Consider the following 19,842-nt stretch of genomic DNA (forward strand, 5'->3'; position numbering starts at 1 on the left):
CTCCGGTTTATATAGACACCGGAGAGGGCTAGGGTTACACAGAGTCGGTTACAATGGTAGGAGATCTACATATCCGTATTGCCAAGCTTGCCTTCCACGCCAAGGAAAGTCCCATCCGGACACGGGGCGAAGTCTTCAATCTTGTGTCTTCATAGTCTTGGAGTCCGGCCGATGATGATAGTTCGGCTATCCGGACACCCCCTAGTCCAGGACTCCCTTAGCTGGCTTACCACTTGGTAGGATTTTGTTTAACTTAGGCGAGTAATTGGACTGCAACTAAGCCTCCGAGTGGAAGGCTGGCTTACCACTTGGTAGGATTTTGTTTAACTTAGGCGAGTACTTGGACTGCAGCTAAGCCCCCGAGTGGAAGGCTAGCTCACCACTCGGTAGGATTTTATTGAAACTTAGGCGAGTACTTGGACTGCAGCTAAGCCCCCGAGTGGGAGGCTGGCTCACCACTCGGTAGGATTTTATTGAAACTTAGGCGAGTACTTGGACTGCAGCTAAGCCCCCGAGTGGGAGGCTGGCTCACCACTCGGTAGGATTTTAAAGTACTTAGGCGAAACGGATTCGCGGCTAAGCCCCCGAGTGGGAGGCTGGCTCACCACTCGGCAAGGATTTTTTTTACAAACTTAGGCGAAACGGATTCACAGCTAAGCCACCCACTGAGGGGAAATTTTATTGAACAAATAAAAGCGACAACAATCACTTGGAAAATTATAACACTATTGTTTTGTGAAAAATGAACTACAGAAGTGCTTTTATTACATTTCCGAGCGGATACTTAAGTGTAAAAGGGGCGGAGCAGCTCCGCGTTCCAAGCTCGGGGCTCGTCGATGTTGTGCTCAATGTTGTAAAGACGGTACGCTCTGTTGTGGAGAACCTTGGTGACGATGAAGGGACCTTCCCAAGAAGGAGCAAGCTTGTGTGGTTTCTGTTGATCCACTCGGAGAACCAAATCTCCTTCCTGGAAGGCTCGACTCTTCACGTTTTTGGCATGGAAGCGATGCAAGTCTTGTTGGTAAATGGTTGATCGGATCAGAGCCATCTCCCTTTCTTCCTCTAGAAGGTCGACTGCATCCTGTCGTGCTTGTTCTGCTTCAGCTTCGGTGTAGAGCTCGACTCGAGGAGCATTGTGAAGCAGGTCACTCGGCAAGACCGCTTCAGCTCCGTAGACCAAGAAGAACGGAGTTCTCCCAGTCGACCGGTTAGGCGTAGTCCTTAACCCCCAAAGCACCGAGGGAAGTTCGTGGACCCATGTTCCAGCCGCATGCTTGAGATCACGCATCAGTCGGGGTTTCAACCCTTTGAGAATCAGGCCATTGGCCCGCTCTGCTTGTCCATTCGACTGAGGATGGGCGACTGAAGCATAGTCAACTCGTGTGCCTTGAGATGTGCAGAATGCTCTAAATTCTTCCGAATCAAATTTTGACCCGTTGTCAGTGATGATGCTGTGCGGGACTCCATATCTGAATATCAATTCTCTGATAAAGCTAACAGCAGTACCGGCATCAAGGTTCTTGATGGGTTTAGCCTCGATCCACTTGGTGAACTTGTCGACTGCTACCAGCACATGTGTGAAGCCGCTTCTGCCTGTTCTTAAGGGTCCAACCATATCCAACCCCCATACTGCGAAGGGCCAGACGAGTGGTATGGTCTTTAAAGTTGATGCGGGCTTGTGTGACATATTGGAGTAGAATTGGCATCCCTCACACTTGTCGACTATCTCCTTTGCCATTTCATTCGCTCTTGGCCAGTAAAATCCGGCTCGGTATGCTTTGGCCACGATGGTCCGAGAGGACGCATGGTGACCACAGGTCCCCGAGTGGATGTCGTCAAGGATTATTCGACCTTCTTCTGGCGTTATGCATTTCTGACCAACTCCAGTCGCGCTTTCTCTGTACAGCTGTCCCCTTATCACAGTAAATGCTTTAGATCGGTGGACGATCTGTCGAGCCTCTTCCTCGTTCTCCGGGAGCTCTTTCCTCAAGAAATACGCAATATATGGTACTGTCCAATCGGGAGTGATCACTAAAGCTTCCATGATCAGGTCGACCACTGCTGGAACTTCAACCTCAGTCGGATCTGTGATACTCTTGGGCTGTGGAGCTTCTTCGGTAAAAGGATCTTCTTTGACTGATGGAGTATGGATATGCTCCAAGAACACAACACTGGGAATGGCTTCTCTCTTGGAACCTATCTTCGCCAAATCATCAGCCGCTTGATTTTTTAGTCGGGGTATATGGTGGAGCTCTAACCCTTTGAATTTCTTTTCAAGCTTCCTCACTGCATTGCAATATCCAGTCATGGCTGGGCTTCTAACGTCCCACTCCTTCATCACCTGATTGACCACCAAATCTGAGTTGCCATAAACCATAAGGCGACGGACGCCGAGTGAAACGGCCATGCGCAACCCATATAAAAGTGCTTCATATTCTGCTTCATTATTGAAGGAATCAAAGTGGATCTGGAGCATATATCTCAGCTTATCTCCTCGGGGGGAAACCAAAACTACCCCAGCACCGAAACCATTTAACATCTTAGATCGATCAAAGAACATGGTCCAATGCTCCGAGTGAACTTGAGTCGGCTGCTGTTGTTCAATCCACTCAGCAAGGAAATCTGCTATCGCTTGGGACTTAATGGCTTTCTTTGCCTCAAACTTGATATCAAGGGGAAGGAGTTCAATCGCCCATTTTGCCACTCGACCAGTTGCATCTCTGTTGTGCAGAATCTCTGAAAGTGGGGCGTCGCTGACGACTGTAATGGAATGATCAAAGAAATAATGAGCAACCTTCTTCGTGGTCATGTAGATCCCATACACAAGCTTTTGATAATGAGGATATCTTTGCTTCGATGGAGTCAAAACTTCAGAGAGATAATACACCGGGCACTGAACTTTGAAGGCTTTCCCTTCTTCTTCCCGCTCGACCGTAAGCACTGTACTGACGACTTGTCCTGTGGCTGCAATATAAAGCAATAGAGGCTCTTTGCTGATTGGAGCAGCAAGCACCGGCTGGGTGGAGAGTAGAGCTTTTAGCTCGGCAAACGCTGCATCAGCTTCTGGAGTCCACTCGAACTTGTCTGCCTTCTTCATCAGTCGGTAAAGAGGCAATGCCTTTTCACCGAGGCGAGAGATGAATCGACTTAATGCGACCAAGCATCCAGTAAGCTTCTGGACATCATGCACCCGCATAGGGCGTTTCATTCGGAGTATAGTGCCAACTTTTTCTGGGTTAGCGTCGATTCCTCGTTCGGAAACGAGAAAACCGAGTAACTTTCCACCAGGAACTCCGAATGTGCACTTTGATGGATTGAGCTTGATATCATACCTCCTGAGATTGGCAGCGTGATTTGACCACAATATCATCCATGTACGCTTCCACGTTCCGACTGATTTGAGTGAGTACACACTTCTGAATCATCCTCATGAATGTGGCTCCAGCATTCTTGAGGCCGAATGGCATGGTGACATAGCAGAAGCACCCGAATGGAGTGATGAAAGTTGTTTTGATCTCATCGGGTCCATACAGACGGATCTGATGGTACCCGGAATAGGTGTCTAGAAAAGACAATCTCTCACATCCCGCAGTCGAGTCGACAATTTGGTCGATGCGAGGGAGAGGAAAATGATCTTTCGGGCAGGCCCGATTGATATGTTTGAAATCAATGCACATGCGAAGTGACTTGTCCTTCTTGGGGACCATGACGACATTGGCGAGCCACTCGGAGTGGTATATCTATCAGATAAATTCTGCCGCCAACAGCCGAGCTACCTCCTCGCCAATGGCCTTTCTCTTCTGGACGGCTGACCGCCGAAGATGTTCTTTGACAGGTTTTGCTTTTGAGTCGACTCTAAGGTGATGCTCAGCCAGCCCCCTGGGAACACCCGGCATGTCAGCAGGCTTCCATGCAAAGATGTCCCAGTTCTCACGGAGGAACTGGATGAGCGCTTCTTCCTATTTAGGGTCGAGTGTTGTGGAGATATGAGTCGGAGCTGCGTCGGGGTCGGTGTGGGTGAATGTGAACGGGCTTCGTCTCACCAGACGACTGAAACGCCGATTCTGTGGCGGGCTTCTTGGCCCGCAACAAATCAATCGGATCTGCATTTTTCTTGTACTCCTCTAGCTCTACCACTGTTATCTGGGAATCGGCAATCTTCGAACCTTTCTGAAAACACTCTTCTGCCTTCTTCCGATTGCCAGTGATAGTGATCACGCCTTTGGGGCCGGGCATCTTCAGTTTGAGGTACACGTAACATGGTCGAGCCATGAACTGTGCATAAGCTGGCCTCCCCAAAATAGCGTGGTAAGCGCTCTGAAAATCCACGACTTCAAATGTCAGCCTCTCTTTGCGGAAATGCTTCGAGTCACCGAACACCACGTCTAGAGCTATTTGGCCGAGTGACTCAGCCTTCTTTCCAGGTATAACTCCATGAAAACTCATGTTGCTGGTGCTGAGTCTGGACATCGGAATGCCCATTCCTTTTAGCGTCTCCGCATACAATATGTTCAGTCCACTACCACCATCCATCAGCACCTTCGTTAGTCGAGTGCCTTCAACGACCGGGTCGACCAGCAAAGCTTGCCTCCCAGGGGTGGCTATATGAGTCGGATGATCGGACTGATCGAATGTAATGGGAGTTTGAGACCATCTCAGATAGCTCGGTGTCGCCGGGGCGACCATATTTACCTCACGGTTGATAACCTTCAGTCGACTTTTGCTCTCCACATCAGCAAAAATCATCAGGGTGGAATTAACATGAGGATATCCTCCATCACTGTCCTCCTTGTCCTCAGCCTTGTCCGACTCATTTTCCTTGTCCTTGGACTGTTTTCCTTGGAACTGCTGGATCAAGAGCCGGCACTGGCGAGTGGTATGTTTCGGGTAGATGAAGTTACCCTCTTCGTCTTTCTTCATGTGGATGTGACACGGCATATCCATCACGTCATTTCCTTCCTTATCCTTCACCTTCTTGGGGTTCCAGGATCCTTTGGGCTTCCCCTTGAATTTGCCCTGAGTCATGGCCAGAGCCTCTCCAGGAGCCGCTGGCTCGGCTTTTCGCTTCTGCTTCCGACTGGAATTTCCTTTTTCCGACTGACTCGGCTTGTACTTGCCACTCCAGAGTCGGTCCTCCTCCTCACCATTGGCGTACTTGGTGGCGATTTCCATCATCCGACTCAGGGTCATATCCCCGGTCCGACCAAACTTCAAACTTAACTCTCTGTTCGTAACACCATCCTTGAAGGCGCAGACTGCCTGATGATCAGACACGTTCTCCACCGTATGATGCAAAGTGATCCATCTCTGTATGTAATCTCTCAGGGTTTCATTCGACTTCTGCACGCAGACTTGCAACTCTGTCAATCCAGCTGGCCGCTTGCAAGTTCCCTCGAATGTCCTGACGAACACTTGGGAAAGATCTTCCCAAGTGTAAATGCTGCTAGGAGCTAACTGATTCAACCACGCCCTGGCCGAACCTTCCAACATGAGCGTAAGTGTTTCATGGCCACCTCATCATTACCGCCTCCTATCTGTACCGCCACTCGGTAGTCTTCAAGCCAGGTTTCAGGCTTGGACTCACCGGTGAACTTACTTACCCCAGTCGCCAACCTGAAATTGGGGGGTATCACGGCGGCTCTGATGGCTCTGCTAAAACATTCTGGACCTGAAACATGAACTCGACTGCTAGTGGGCGCATCTCTATCATGGCCACCTCGATGAGCTCTGTTCCGGTCGACCAGACCTTGCACGATGATGGATCTCGCGTCAAAGCCTGGTTCCCTGGGGTCGACCGGAACTCGTCGCCCAGCACTGCGCTGGTGCCTATCATCTTGCTGCCGATGAGCGTAAGACCCACCCTTGGGAGAGGAGTGGGCACTCGATGCTGATCATCACGGTCGAATCGGTCATCATATTGGTCACGTCGACCTTCGCGTCCCTCACGCCGCGGAGGCGATCTTGGACTATGAGCCAACTGAACTGTATTCGCAGCGACGGATCGACTATGAATCCTGTTGCGCGACTGTGACACAGCTGAATTCTGATCTCCGGCTGCTCGGAGCAAATCCCTGATCTGCATCAAGCCTCTGCCAGCCTCCGACTGAGAGGGCTGAATTGACTCTGCTATACGGGCTGCAGCTGCTAGATTTTGAATCGGGGTTCGATATACCTGAGTAGGTTGCGGAAAGAGTTGACGTCGACTGGAGTCGGGTACTTGTTGCCGCGCACGTTCGTCGAGTGCTCGCTGGAGGTTCTCCAGTCGAGCGCGTTCAGCCAAGTTGGCCAAACGTGCCTCCTCCAAGGCGCGAGCCTCGAGAGTTTCTCCTGCGATGGGAGTATGCAGGGCATCCATGTTCCGGCGACGAAGATCTTCCCTCTGCAAGGAAGTGAGGGCTCGGGCTGATATTCCTCGTGGGCCTGCGCGGGGTCGCCTCCATCGTCTATCCCGTCGGTGCGGGGGAACCCAGGAGGGCTATGAGGACCGTTGACCCCCAGAACCTCTGCCGCCGGATCACTGCTGTCGCACTCGGATGCAGTCTCTACGGAGCCAGTCGACAGATCGAACAGGCCGTAGAGAGATTCGTCGGGCTCGATTGCCGCGACCTGGGTGGTGGCCGATTGGCGAGCCACTGCGTGTCTCACCCACCGCTGAAGCCTCGAACGACCAGAGCGCTTGCGCTGGTGGGAGACAGGGAGGGAGGACGACACGGGAGTCGACCGATACGGAGTCGACGGTTGCCGCAGCAGGACACCGCGGACACACGCCCGAAAATGCGTCGCACCGCGGACGGGGAGCGCGTCGATGTCGAGTGGAGCCTCCTGGAACCAAGATGAATCGTCGGTGATGAAAGTGAGCGCGCCGAGACGGATCACGCAGCCCTCGACCAGAACTCCGCCAGAAACCATGATGAAGGCAATCGGAACAATTGCAACTTCTCCAAAAATTACTAAGACACCTGCCCCATGGTGGGCGCCAACTGTCGTGGTTCTAAGTCTGACAGTAGAATGGGGGGTAGGTATGGAGAGGCAAGATCCTAGCTATGGAGTAGTTGTATAGACAAGGAATTTACGAGTTCAGGCCCTTCTCGGAGGAAGTAACAGCCCTACGTCTCGGAGCCCGGAGGCGGTCGACTGGATTATGTGTGCGTAGGTTACAGGGGTGCGAACCCTTTACACTGAGGAGAGGGGTGGCTTATATAGTGTCTGCCAGACCCCTCCGGCCCTCAGTTATGCAGGGTTTAAAGTACATAAAGGATGGGCGTTACTGGTAACGTCCTACATAAAGTGTCATCATGGCCATAAAGACTACTTAATTACAGACCGTTTGGTTACAGAGTGGCTCTTGACCTCCTGGTGGTCGAGTGAGTCTTCATGGTCGAGTGTCTTCGAGTCTGTCGAGTGAAATCCCTCTTGGTCGACTGGAAGGCAGCTTCTTCTAAAGATGTCCTTGGGGAGGGTACCTTGGACAGGTCCATGACCCTACCCTAAGTACATGACTTCATCAAGGCCCTCCACTGATGTCGTCGCACGCACAGGCTTTGCCCGGCACCAACCAACGGCGAGGACGGAGGGGGAGGTGGGTCGCTTAAGAAGGTCCTTGGCGGCGGAGGTTGAGGCCTTCCGTGTCGCCCGCGAGGGGGGTGACCCAAGAGGAGAGGAAGGTTAGAACGTTGTATGGAAAAATTCATATGGATTGTAATCCTACAAATCAAAGAAGCTACATAGGAGAAAATCCTAAGGATCAGAATCCTTCAAAATTCTTTTGAAAATCCTTTGAATCAAAGGGCCCCAAGAACACTGGCAAAAAAAAGGCCCTAAGAATTTCAGTATTTTGCTTTCTTATTCTTACATCCTTTATTTATTCCTGCAGAATTCGGAGCTTAGTCCATGTCTCCGTATCCTCGACAGCAACCACACATGAAAGTATTGATGAAATGCAAACGTGATAGTTTACTTAAGCACAGACGATTAATCAAATCTGCAGACCTTGCTCCCGACTTGAGGAGTGTACTTGTCTCGATGACTTTGATTGCGGCTGCACATGAAACCCCGAAGAAACTGTAAACGGAACCCTTTATGACACACGATTGATTGATGTGCATGGCGATGTACAATGGAGGCTTTCCGCCCGGTAATGCAGTCTGTTTCCGGTGGGAGTTGGGCGGTATCAGTTTTGGGCCGTAATTTCTTTACGGGTTACTACATCCGTCCTGATTTATTAGTCTCCTTATATTTTTATTCAAATTTTAGTCATTATTTTTACTTATAAAATATAAGTTATACATAGCAAAGATAATATTACCGAAAACTATGTTTAGATATGAATCCAATAATATAATTTTTTATGACATGCATCAACAGTTTGTTAGTCAATATATGATTAAAATTTGACACAGAATGCTAAGTGATCAATAAACTAGGACAAAGATAGTACGCGTTAACGTGCTGAGTCAACCAAACATGTTTTCAGGAATCGGGTGACGGTGTAATCGGATAACAAGTAAAATGTATCGAACCAAACACATCCTCAGTGGTCGCAAGCCACCGGGACAATCGGCCGGTCTGACGCGTCATGTAATTCATCCGTGTGGGTCTCTTCTCCCTCCAGCGTTCGGAATGAGCACTGCTATATAGACGACGATTGACGGACGATTTCATCACGGCACTCCATATCGCACTGTTGAACATATATACATGTACGTAGATCTGGGTTTTATATGAAGTACCTATAGTATCTCTCTCTCCCTGTATGTACGTATATTTTGGGAGACAAGATACCGGTCGCACCCCTCGTACCTATATATATGTGCCTAGTGCACGATCAATCAATCATCGATGCACAAAATCATTCTCTACATGGTATCTATCGCAAGTCGATCTCCCCGCTTCCGCTAACCCTAGCCGCCGCCGCCGCCCCACGCCGCCGCCACCACCTCTCCTCCCCGCGCGCCCCCTCCTCCCCACCGCGCCCCCCCCCCCCCCCCCCCCCCGCCGCCGCGCCGCCTGACCCCCCGCCGCCGCGCCGCCTCTCCCTCGCCGCGCCTCGCCGCCGCCATGTCCTCCGACGGTTCCTCCTACTCCAACCCCTTCGCCGTTGACCCCGCCGAGATCCGCGACATCAATGTCCATGCCCGCGTCCCCGTGACCCTCGATGCCTTCACCTCCACGTACTTCGCGTGGAAGACGTACTTCACGCTGCTCTTTCGCGAGAACAATCTCGTGGATCACGTGGATGGCACCGTGGACTCCCGCACCATGGCGGATGACGCCGAGTGGACCGCGATCGACGCCACGATCATCCGGTGGTTCTTCACCACCATCTCCAAGGACTTGTTCCACACGGTCGTGAGCGCCGGCGACGACGCCCGCGCCCTGTGGGTCAAACTGAACGGCCTCTTCACAGATAACAAACTTCAACGCCGCGTTTTTTTGCAGCAGGAATTTTTTGACTGTCACCAGGATGATCAGTCCATTGATGACTACTGCCGCCGCCTGAAGACGTTGGCGGACGAGCTCCGCGACATTGGAGCCAAGGTGGACGACGACCTCCTCCTCAGCACCCTCACCGCCAGCCTCAATGAGGACTTCGGCAACGCCGCCTCCAACCTCACCTTGATGCCGGAGCCCTCCTTTCCCAAGTTTGTGGCGTACTTGAGGTTGGAGGAGCGCCGGATGAAGGGGGTGAAGAAGCGTGTGCAGCACCACGCCCTCGCCGCCGGCACCTCTCGCGGCGCCCCTCCACCGCCCGCCCCACCCGCGCCGCGCCAGCAGCCACCGCCACCCGCGCCTCCGGGGTACTTCCCCCTCCCGCCCGCGCCTCCCGCCCCTCCCGCTGCCCCCCAGCAACCGGGTGGCGGGCGCCGCAGCAACCGCCGCGGGGGCGGCCGCAAGCAGCAACAGGCATCCGGGAGGGAGGGGGCCCTCGTCAGCAGCAGCAGGTGAATCCCCCTTGGACATACGGCACCAACCCGTGGACCGGCGTCGTCCACGCGTACTCCATGCCGGTCCCTCGGGCTCCGGCCCCGGGCATCCTCGGGCCTCGCCCGGCGGGTCACCAGGCTCTCTTCGCCGCGCAGAACGCCGCTCCGTACATCGGCTATGGTGTCGCACCTCCGCCGTCGCCCGCCTACGGGTCCGCGCCGGCCTACGGCGCCGCCGCCGCGCCGGCCTATGGGGCCGCGCCCGCCTACGGGGCCGCCACTGCTCCGGCCCTCGGGGCCGCACCCGCGCCGGCCTACGGAGGGTTCTACCCTCCTCAGGTGCCGCCGCCGTGGGACCCGGCCTTGCTCGCTGCGCTACACTCCGCCCCGTCACCGAGCTCCTATGGTGGCGGTGGTGACTGGTACATAGACTCGGGCGCCACTGCTCACATGACTGCTCATCCCGGTAACCTTACATCCGCCACTCCCGTTCATATTCCCACCCGTATCACCGTTGGTAACGGTTCCTCCCTCCCCATTACCCATGTCGGTCATATGTCTTTCCCTTCTACTTCTACTCATGTGCATATGTCTAATATTTTTGTGTCTCCTGAATTAGTCACTAATCTTGTTTCCGTTCGTCGCCTTGCTCGTGAGAATCCTATAACTGTCGAATTTGACGATATTGGTTTTTCTGTGAAGGACGCCCGTACACGGATGGTGCTCCACCGATGTGATAGCCCGGACGACCTCTATCCAGTGCATCCCTCCGGCGCCACCACCACCCGTCGCCCCGCCGCCTCCGATGCCTAGACTATGTTACTACCTCAATAGTGGGTAGTAAAATAGAGGGTGTTTGGATCACTAGAGACTAGAGACTAGAGACTAGTAGTAGTCACCTTTAGTCAGTAAACCTCCAAACACCCCTGACTAGTGGGTGACTAAAACTAGTTTAGTCCCAAGTCCCCCCACCCCCAACTTTTACTGACTAGAGACTAGTAGTAGTCATCTTTAGTCAGTAAACCTCCAAACACCCCTGACTTTTACTGACTAAAGTCCCCCTCTCTCTCCTCTAATTGGTGTTGCACAAGGGACATTTAATACTGAGACATTTAATGCGACTAGTAGTACTCACCTTCCAAACAGGGCCTGACTAAAAACTTCTAGTCTGACTACTACTAGTCACATGACTAGAGAGTATCCAAACACCCTTATAAGTGTGGTAACATGCAAAGCTTCATTTATTAGATTATAGACTCATATTGCATTGGGACATGTGATGTTACAGTAACTAGCTAAGTTACTGGTATTATATCTCTCCTCATTAACTCACTGCCACATAAGCAAATTTGCTGAGTTGGGCTCGATGTTACTACCGAAGTTACTCCCACTGTGGCTAGTCTAACTAGAGAAGATACGAATATCCAATCCAGAGCCCGAGCTCATCTACACCTATGAACAGTAAATTCAAAATAAATACTAGAAAAATCTTAAAAAACAAATTTGTTTTGTGGTGAAAGATATTTGAGCGTGTGATACTTGTGCCAAATTTCAAAGCATTCAAATATCTAAGTAGCTCTCAGCAAAAAAAACAGGTTCGAACAATACAAAACAGTAAACTTTTCCCATATCCTAAATTTGTCTTTTTTGCTGCCCAAATGCTCTAAAATTTAGCACGAACATCACACACACAAGCATCTTTCACCATAAAAAGTTCAGATTTTTTTGATTTTTTCTTGTGTTTTAAACGAATTTACTGTTCACTCACGGGCTCATCCGAACCCGGGAGCCAAAACGCCACGTCCGAGATGGTATCCATATTGAAAACTTTAGATTGGATTGACAAGAACCACATGATTATTGGCGAGAAAGAAATTGTTAACTTAATTATTTGTATTCATGGAATTGAAGGACTTTCTCATCGTGTCATTTTTTTTCTTTTGAAAAAAGTAGTTGAAACGCTCGCCTCTGAATCATAACAAATAATCATGTCGAACTATTACATATATAGAAGAATACCTACGACTAAGTGATATTTTCACAACAACACCTTCAAGAAGGAGTAAACGTTCTCACGCTATGTCCGGCCGAAGACGCCCTGGGCATGGATTTTCATCCTGGTTGTCGATACCAACCAATGAGACCAACACAACAAGGAGTAGACAAACACCTTCAACAAGGTAATGACGCAAGTTTGTCGCTACTGAGCCCGACAAATGAAGGTCAGGACAAGACCGATGTTTAATCTACTCGAGTCTTTTTGGCTCCCGCGTGGAGTACAGAAACATAAAACCAAGTTAAGATATTTCGGCCACGAAAGTACCCCACTCGTTCGACGTATCAATGAGAACTCGTAGTCGCCGCCATCGCGGCACACGAGTTTCTGGCCATCGATTTACGGTTCCCGACAGGCAATGAACTCTGGCTTACGCAATCATGCGCATATCTCACTTTGGCACCCTGTCTACCGCAACCTATAAGACCAAGCTTTAGAGAATCTCAAGCACATGCTTCTCCGGTGCCCGCTCTTGAGGGATGTTTGGTTCTTTGTTCTGCTCCTTTATTGGCTCCCTCGCTTCACGTGGATGTCCCCGATCGGGTTATGTGATTGGTGGCACACCATCTTCGCAGCGACATAGATCCTGAGTCAAGCGCACGCAGAATTTACGCTTTGGAAGCTTGTTTGTGTGGAATGTTGGTTGTGTGTGAAGCTTAGTGGAAAAAATAACGTGTTACAATAACATAGTGCCGGCCTTAAAATCTGTTATTAGCGTGCTATATCGCACTATAAAACACTATTAGCGAGACATTTTACAATGATTTACTTAGCGAATTATTTCCCAACACGATGTACCATGCTATTAGGGGCGCCATAACATGCTATTTTTTCAGTGCTTGATGGTCGTCCGTGGCTAGTCGAGCATTTCCTGTCACTAAACCGTTCTCTCCCTCTTAATACAGTGACACATAATCCTGTTTCATGCTCTTAAAAAGTAGTTACCTATTTTGAAATAAGTAGATAATACAACTTTTTTTTTGCATTGTACATAATACAACTTGGCAGGAAACCTTGCGGCGTGACTCACATGTGTATAGTATTTTCTTTTAAGGAGAACATGCGTATATGATGTTAGAAGACGTCGCCCGCCGTCGGGTCACCCGTATTAATTTCCAAGATAGTTTCGGAACCTCATGCAAAGAAAATTGTCTCTATAACAACTATACATATATAAATTTTAAAAGACAACTATATATCGTAGTGCGTCCAATCCTTTTGGAAAGTTCATGCGTTTTTCCATTGATGGTCCGATGAAACAATTTATATCAAAAAGTCTTTTGGTTCCATAAAATGATCTTTTGGTATCTGAATTGTACAAAGCGATCTGAGCTTATCATCTTGAGGTTTTTTACAATACCCTAGTATTCCATAGGCAGGGTTGGGAGTACAAACTAGATCTGACCGTTCGTTTGAGAGGGTACTTTAGTCTTTTTGTCTCTTTCATCTAAGCATAATCTTGACGAATTCTCTCGGCCAACTAATTTCTCCTGATTTCACGATCAAGCGCAGACCGCCGTCTTCCTGATTTCGCATAGCCGTGGCCGCCTTCTCTTCCCTGGCCTGCGCCTCTACTTCCACACCCATGAAAACATGGCGCATCAAGCCGCCGCCGAGACCTTCGATCCTCCGTCGTATCCGAATCTAGTTCTTCACTTTCCTAGCGAAGGCGATAAAATTTGTAGTCTAGTTCTTTGGCGTCTCGTATAGAAAACTGGAATGTTGAAAATTGTTGAATATCGTCATCACATTTCGTTTCTTTTGTGTGCTCATGTGTTGATTTATAAATCACGAAGGAGCCATGGCTTTCGGATGATGCATCCGTGGTTTATTTCCTGACGGGCCCCTCATAGGCCGGTTCACGCTGCATGCCAGTCAAATCTCGTAATTACCGTAACTGCCTTCCGGAGGGAGTAGTTTCCACCTTAATTTTCATACATTGGTTACCAATTTACCCTTTAAATTAAGGCATTCCCCAACTTTTGGTGGTGGTACTCCTAAACACCAACGTTGGAGTACCAACCAATCCTATCCATTAGATTGAGATAAATGAAGGGCCTATATTAATTTAAGGGTGTTGTAAAAGAACTCAGAACAGAGCATAGCTCGACTGGCTTGAGGAGCATGTCTATGCCCTCGCTTGCCTGGGTTGAGTCCTGATGGGGCTCCCCAAGCATCTCATTTCTTCTAAGATGTTGACTTCGGATACTAGTATCCTCGAGTTCGTAGTTTTTTTCTTAAATCTGATGACCCTAAAAATATGACTCCTTGTTAGATCCCAATCGAACGCATGGCAATTAACCATTGTAGCATGTCAATTTTCTATTGATCTTTTACGCTACATGCCAATTTCCACTGTAAACATGGCAAATGCTTATACACAAGAGTGTCGATTTTATCTATGTTCGCATGCCAAATCTAGCAGTCGGATTTTTAGCGCAAAAATCTAAAACATTGCCGGTATTTATTTCTTTGTAGAGTCAGTTTCAATGAAAAGTGTTATGAGATGATAACATATTATGTTACTCCGGTTCTCTCTTTACGTAACATGCATGTTATACTCGAAGTACTAGGAGTACTGCTCCCTCTATTTCATAATGTAAAGCATATGGATTTTTGAAAATGCCATTTTTTTCAAATTTGATCAAGTTTATAGAGAAAATGATTTATATCTATGTAATACGAAATATATAAAATATGAAACTACATCCTATGGTTGATTTTAATGATATATGTTTGACATTCTACATGAAATGTTTTTCTCCCACTTTGTGAAAGTTTATGAGATTTGATTTTTTAAAAATCTATATATACTACATAGCGAACCAACCTATGGTTGGGATGGTTAGGTGGACAGTGGTCCATCAGGGTTCAAGTCCTGATGCTCGCATTTGTTCTGGATTTATTTTAGAATTTCCGGTGATACGCTCTCAGTGGGAGGAGACGTTTCCGTCAACTACGAGGCGCCTAAGAGCAACTCTAGCAGACCCCGCATCCCGCCAGCCCGCAAAACGCGTATGCAGTTCGCGCAAAACAGCTTCGGGCTGGCCCGGGCTGGCACAGATGCAGACCCCCAAACGGATCCGTAAAAAAGTATACTTGCGGAAGAGGTGCGGAGGATATGTAGGATTCTCCGCGAAATAGTCTTGCATCAACATCTCATTCCTAAGATGGCAATTCCGAGGAATGCACAAACGCCCGACAGTCGATCCTCGCCTCCTCTTCCGGTGCTCGTCTTCATGCTCCATCACGGCAAGCACCATGACTAATGTTTGCTGCCGAAAGTTCGCAAGCATGGTCTCAACATCCGAGTCGTTCGAATCGGACGAATAGGATAGCAAGAACTTCCTGCACGGGGTCAACTCCATCTACACGCACACCGGCGCGTCAATCTACTACACAGCTCGCAAAAATCACAAAAAAAGGGACTAACCGGTGGCGGGTGATCCCGAGCGGCGACGAGGGGGTGCGCTCAACGGTGGTTGATCCCCGGCAGCGGCGACAACGGGGGGCGGCTCTTCTCGCCGGATCCGGAGGGGCGGTGCAGCGGCTCGGCGTGGGAGGGTGTGGGGCGGCCCCGGGGCGCGATTCCGCCCGCAGATATGGCCGGAATCACCGGCGGGGGGCGAGCGGAACAAGGGCGGGCGACGGCGGAAGGAGGGGGAAAAGAACGCGGGCTGAAATGTCCCTCCCGCCAACTGCTTCTCTGTGATGCAGGGCACCGCAGCCGCGAGGGGGAAACCCTGGGGTCAGGAATTTGCCACGTCCCCCAAAATGGAATTTGTCATGTCCCCCAAAAAATTTTGCGGGCCGAGGCGGAATGCGGGGTCTGGTCGGGCAGGCTTTCCAGTCTGTACCCGTATTTTGGCGGTTATTTTACGGGTCGAGGGCGGATGCGGGGTGTGCTAGAGTTGCTCTAAGATGACTTTGTAAAATCTACGAAATGCCGGCTCAGACTCTCAAGATCAAAAGTGCTTGTCCAATCGTGCAATTCCATTTCAGAGTTCAGACATGGCCAATTTAACCCCAATACAATATCAGCACATCACGCATGCGGCCAGCCGGCCAGCAAACCAATGACAAACAAAATAATAAATTGATGAATGGACCAACCCGGGCGAGACAACAATCATCACATTGACATGACCAGATGAATAGAAAACGTAAACGAATGAGGAAGGGACGAGAGACAGAGGAAATCTGTGGGCGAAGGGGACAAGACAAGGAAGCCGGACCAGCTCAGAACGATGGGAACGTGTCACAGCGCTGCTCCATGTACACGGCGCAGCCATCCCTGGGCACGATGGTCGGCATGTACACCGGCTCGTCGCACCCGGCCGTCCTGTCCCGCCGGAAGTCGGCGACGGTCACGAACAGCGCCAGGAACAGCACGAGGTGGTTCAGGGCGTACCGCTGCCCGACGCACTGGTGGGCGCCGGCGCCGAAGGCCAGGAAGTTGCGCTTGCAAGCCACGTCCTCCCTGCGCGCCTCCGAGAAGAAGCGCTCCGGGTCGAACGCGTCCGGCGAGGTGAACCCCTGGAACGACGACTCGTACACCGACGGGAACACGATGGCCCCCTTGGGCACCGTGTACCACTCCGTCAGCTGGAACGGCTCGCCGGCGACGTGCGTCACCAGCGTCGCCGGCGGGCGGTAGCGCACCACCTCCCGCGCCACCGCCTGGGTGTACTTCATCGCCTGGATCTTCTCGGCGGTGATGGGCTTGCCGGACTCCGGCGACCAGACCGTGGCCACCTCGGCGCGCACGCGGGCGAGCACGTCCGGGTGGGAGTCCAGGGCGGAGACTGCCCAGCAGAGCGAGGATGTGGACGCGTCCTGGGCGGCGAACAGGAAGTCGAAGAGGAAGCCCCCAAACTCCTCGTCGTCGGTGTGCGCCAGCGGCGGCCGCCCCGCCGCTGCGGCCTCGTCCATCTCCCGCAGCGTCTCCTGCATCCAGTAGTCCACCAAGCACTCCGGCTCGCCGCCGGCGCGCATGCGCGCCTTGCTCTTCCGCGCGCACTCTCCGAGCGTGCGCACAAGCCGCGCCACGGCCAGCCTCGCGCGCCGGAACGCGAACCCGGGCAGGTCAACGGGGACGGTCATGAGGCCGAGGTTGAAGAGGGCGTAGTCCTTGGCGAACCTCTCCCTCGCCTTCTCGGTGAGGTAGGAGCCCACGAACACCGTCTGCGACGTCTCCAGGTTCATGTCGCGGCAGGGCACCCGTATGGGCATGGCCTCGCCGGTGGCGGCGCTCTGGTCGAGCCACCTCCGGAGGTGAGCCAGGATGACGCGCTGCTGGATGGCGGCGTAGGTGGAGAGCGCGCGCGGCGTGAAGTTGGGCGTGATCCGGCGGCGCAGGTCCTTGTGGTCCTCGCCGAACATGTAGATGAGGTTGTGGTCGCCGAAGAGCTTCTTGCCGAAGGGGTGGCCGATGAGGTGGAAGGCGTCGGGACGGACGTTGGCGAAGACGCGGTGGGACAGCTCGGAGTCGCGGATGAAGACGATGAAGCGGCCGAAGAGGAAGTCCGCGGCGAGCCCGGCGCCGGACTCCCTGGCCCGCGCGGCCTGCACGTCCCAGAACCCCGTGGGGTCGCGGATCATGCGCACGGCGCTGCCGAGGAACGGCACGACGAGCGACGGGCCTGGCAGGGGGCCTTTCTTGCGGAGGTAGGACAGCTGCTCAGCCAGGAAGTAGAGCGCCACCGCCGCCGCCACGAACGGCGCTGCCGCGCGCAGGTCAAAGAAATCGGCCGCTCGCAGCAGCTCCGCCATTGCGTTGCGCCCGTCCAATGCTGGCTGGATCCCTGAGGTTATCGTGGAGCTCAAGGCTCAAGCTCTCCCTGGCCTGTACACTAAAAGAACACGAGTATTGTATTGAATTGGTCTATCGGAGACGGCGTATTTAAGCAGCCATGCGTACCAGGGAGAAGAAGGGAAGAAGGTTGGAGTGGGAACCGGTGGTCAAAGGCTGGCTTGGCTGGGTGGCGCTGGGAAAACGAAAGGTGGCGGCCGTTGTTGTGTTGGGCTGGCTGCACGGGCCGGGGCGGATTGGCTCATGCCCTGCGCTCGCTGCGCGCGCGGTGGAAGAAACGAGGCGCGCAGACGGGGAAAGCAGACGCCGGAAGGGGAAGCCTGGGGGAACGTGGCCTCGTGCGTTTGCGCCCTCCCTTCTGGATGGCGTTATGCACGGGAAGGGCATGGGGCAGTACGATGATCCCAGGTTGGTGGCGACAGGGATGGGCGGGGCGGCGCACACTGGCACGCATGTCCTAGCCGGATTCTGAAAAGGCCCATGCTCGGCCGCCGGAATCGTGTTCCGGAGGAGGACGACCCATGAAAGTGTGTCAAGAAGACAGTTTCGACAAAGAAAATGTTACGCCTCTGGAAGACAAGAGCATCTTCAACCGCACACGCTACGGACGGCGCCGGACCGTTCCTCATTTCTCCTTCTCCATACATGCAAACATCCATATCCATGCAAATTCTTGCACTCGTCCATCATATATCACAAATTTATCATGGACTCAACCAATGTTTCTCGTTAACTTATCGGTCGACCCAAGATAAAAGATGAATCGGCTTATCGGTCAACTATTTATCGGCAAGATTTTCTAAAACAAAACTCAGATTTTTGTATCATTAGGATCAATCAACATGGCGGACCCGTAAGCCATGTCATCCGTATTCCTCATAAGCGACCTGAGATGTACCGAAGGTAGCCATCTATCTACACAAAGAAGGCATCAGCCATGTATCGGACTACAAAAACTCAACCCCCCAAAAAAAAGCTAAATCAATTGGGTCCCGTAGATTTATCGGTGAATATCGGCAAATATCAGTGAATATTGGCGATATATCGGTTGTGAAACCGGTAAATGCCGCCGATATTCACTTATCTTATCGGTTTGACCCTCATAAGCGATAAATCGGCCGATAATTTGAACAATGGACTCAACGATACAAAGTAAACGACAATTCCTCGCGTGCCAAAATAAAATTTGATAATCTATATATAGATAGACGATACACGCACTACTAGGAGAAACCCCAGTAGTAGCGCTGGATGGAAGTATAGTAATAGCGTTGGGCCGGCGCTACAGCTAATGTTTAGCAGAGCGGGGGTTGGACAAGCGCTACTACTACCTAACCTACCTAGCAGTAGTGTTGGTCCAACCAGCGCTACTGCTACACCTACCTAGCAATAACGTGTGTTCAACAAACGCTACTGCTAAAATTTCCTGTATTTTTATTTTCTTCTGCGTATTTATGTTGTATTTGTATATGTTTTATACAGCAGTCTCATCATATGATTTTATGATCATGAAGAGTTATTATATCAATGGGTGATGTGGATTAGATTCAAGTGGATTAGACTGATATAATAACTTATCGTGCTCATAATAATAGTATAAAAACTCAGCATCATCACCATAATAATAACTCATCATCATTATCGTAATAACAAGTCATACTCATCATCAGAGTCATTTAACAACTCATCATTATAGCACATCACTCATCATCATAATCATATAAAAACTCCTCCTCGTCATCATACTCATGACCAACACTAGTTAGTTGTTCTTAGCACATATTTCGACAGTATATGGTGGACTCTCCGTCACAAATATTTCGACCGTTGGTGATGGCCGCTTCCCCTCCTCCTCTTGTGCGTTAGCAGGGTATATCACGAGAATAAGGAAAGGAAGCGACCCCCATGACAACAGTTGACATTCTTCCTCTCTCATATTTCGACAACATATGGTCGACTCTCTCTCTCACACACACGGAGCCCCGACAGAATGACAGTCAACCCACTACTTATATCGAGTAATGACATAAAAATGACCTATGGGTTACCAG

General features: G+C 51.0%; 1 protein-coding gene across 2 annotated transcripts; it reads right to left on the reverse strand.

The window, feature by feature from the left end:
- Nucleotides 1-16,056: 16,056 nt before the first annotated feature.
- On the reverse strand, nt 16,057-18,316 carry LOC123069249 (cytochrome P450 710A1). 2 transcript variants are annotated; one of them, XM_044492055.1, is made up of 2 exons: nt 17,900-18,316; nt 16,057-17,824 (listed from the first exon to the last, which is right to left on the reverse strand). In XM_044492055.1, exon 2 carries the CDS (start codon nt 17,749-17,751, stop codon nt 16,219-16,221), a length of 1,533 nt encoding a protein of 510 aa, XP_044347990.1. In that variant the 5' UTR covers nt 17,752-17,824; nt 17,900-18,316; the 3' UTR covers nt 16,057-16,218. The 2 variants fall into 2 exon arrangements, with proteins under 2 accessions (XP_044347990.1, XP_044347989.1); XM_044492054.1 differs by having other exon boundaries at nt 16,057-17,831.
- Between the last annotated feature and the right edge of the window lie 1,526 nt (nt 18,317-19,842).

Source organism: Triticum aestivum, chromosome 3B (genome assembly GCF_018294505.1).
Source record: "Triticum aestivum cultivar Chinese Spring chromosome 3B, IWGSC CS RefSeq v2.1, whole genome shotgun sequence".
Classification (NCBI taxonomy): Eukaryota; Viridiplantae; Streptophyta; class Magnoliopsida; order Poales; family Poaceae; genus Triticum; species Triticum aestivum.

Excerpts from the sequence above, each read along its gene's own strand:
- LOC123069249 (XM_044492055.1), bottom strand. The coding sequence starts at position 17,751 with ATGGCGGAGCTGCTGCGAGCGGCCGATTTCTTTGACCTGCGCGCGGCA.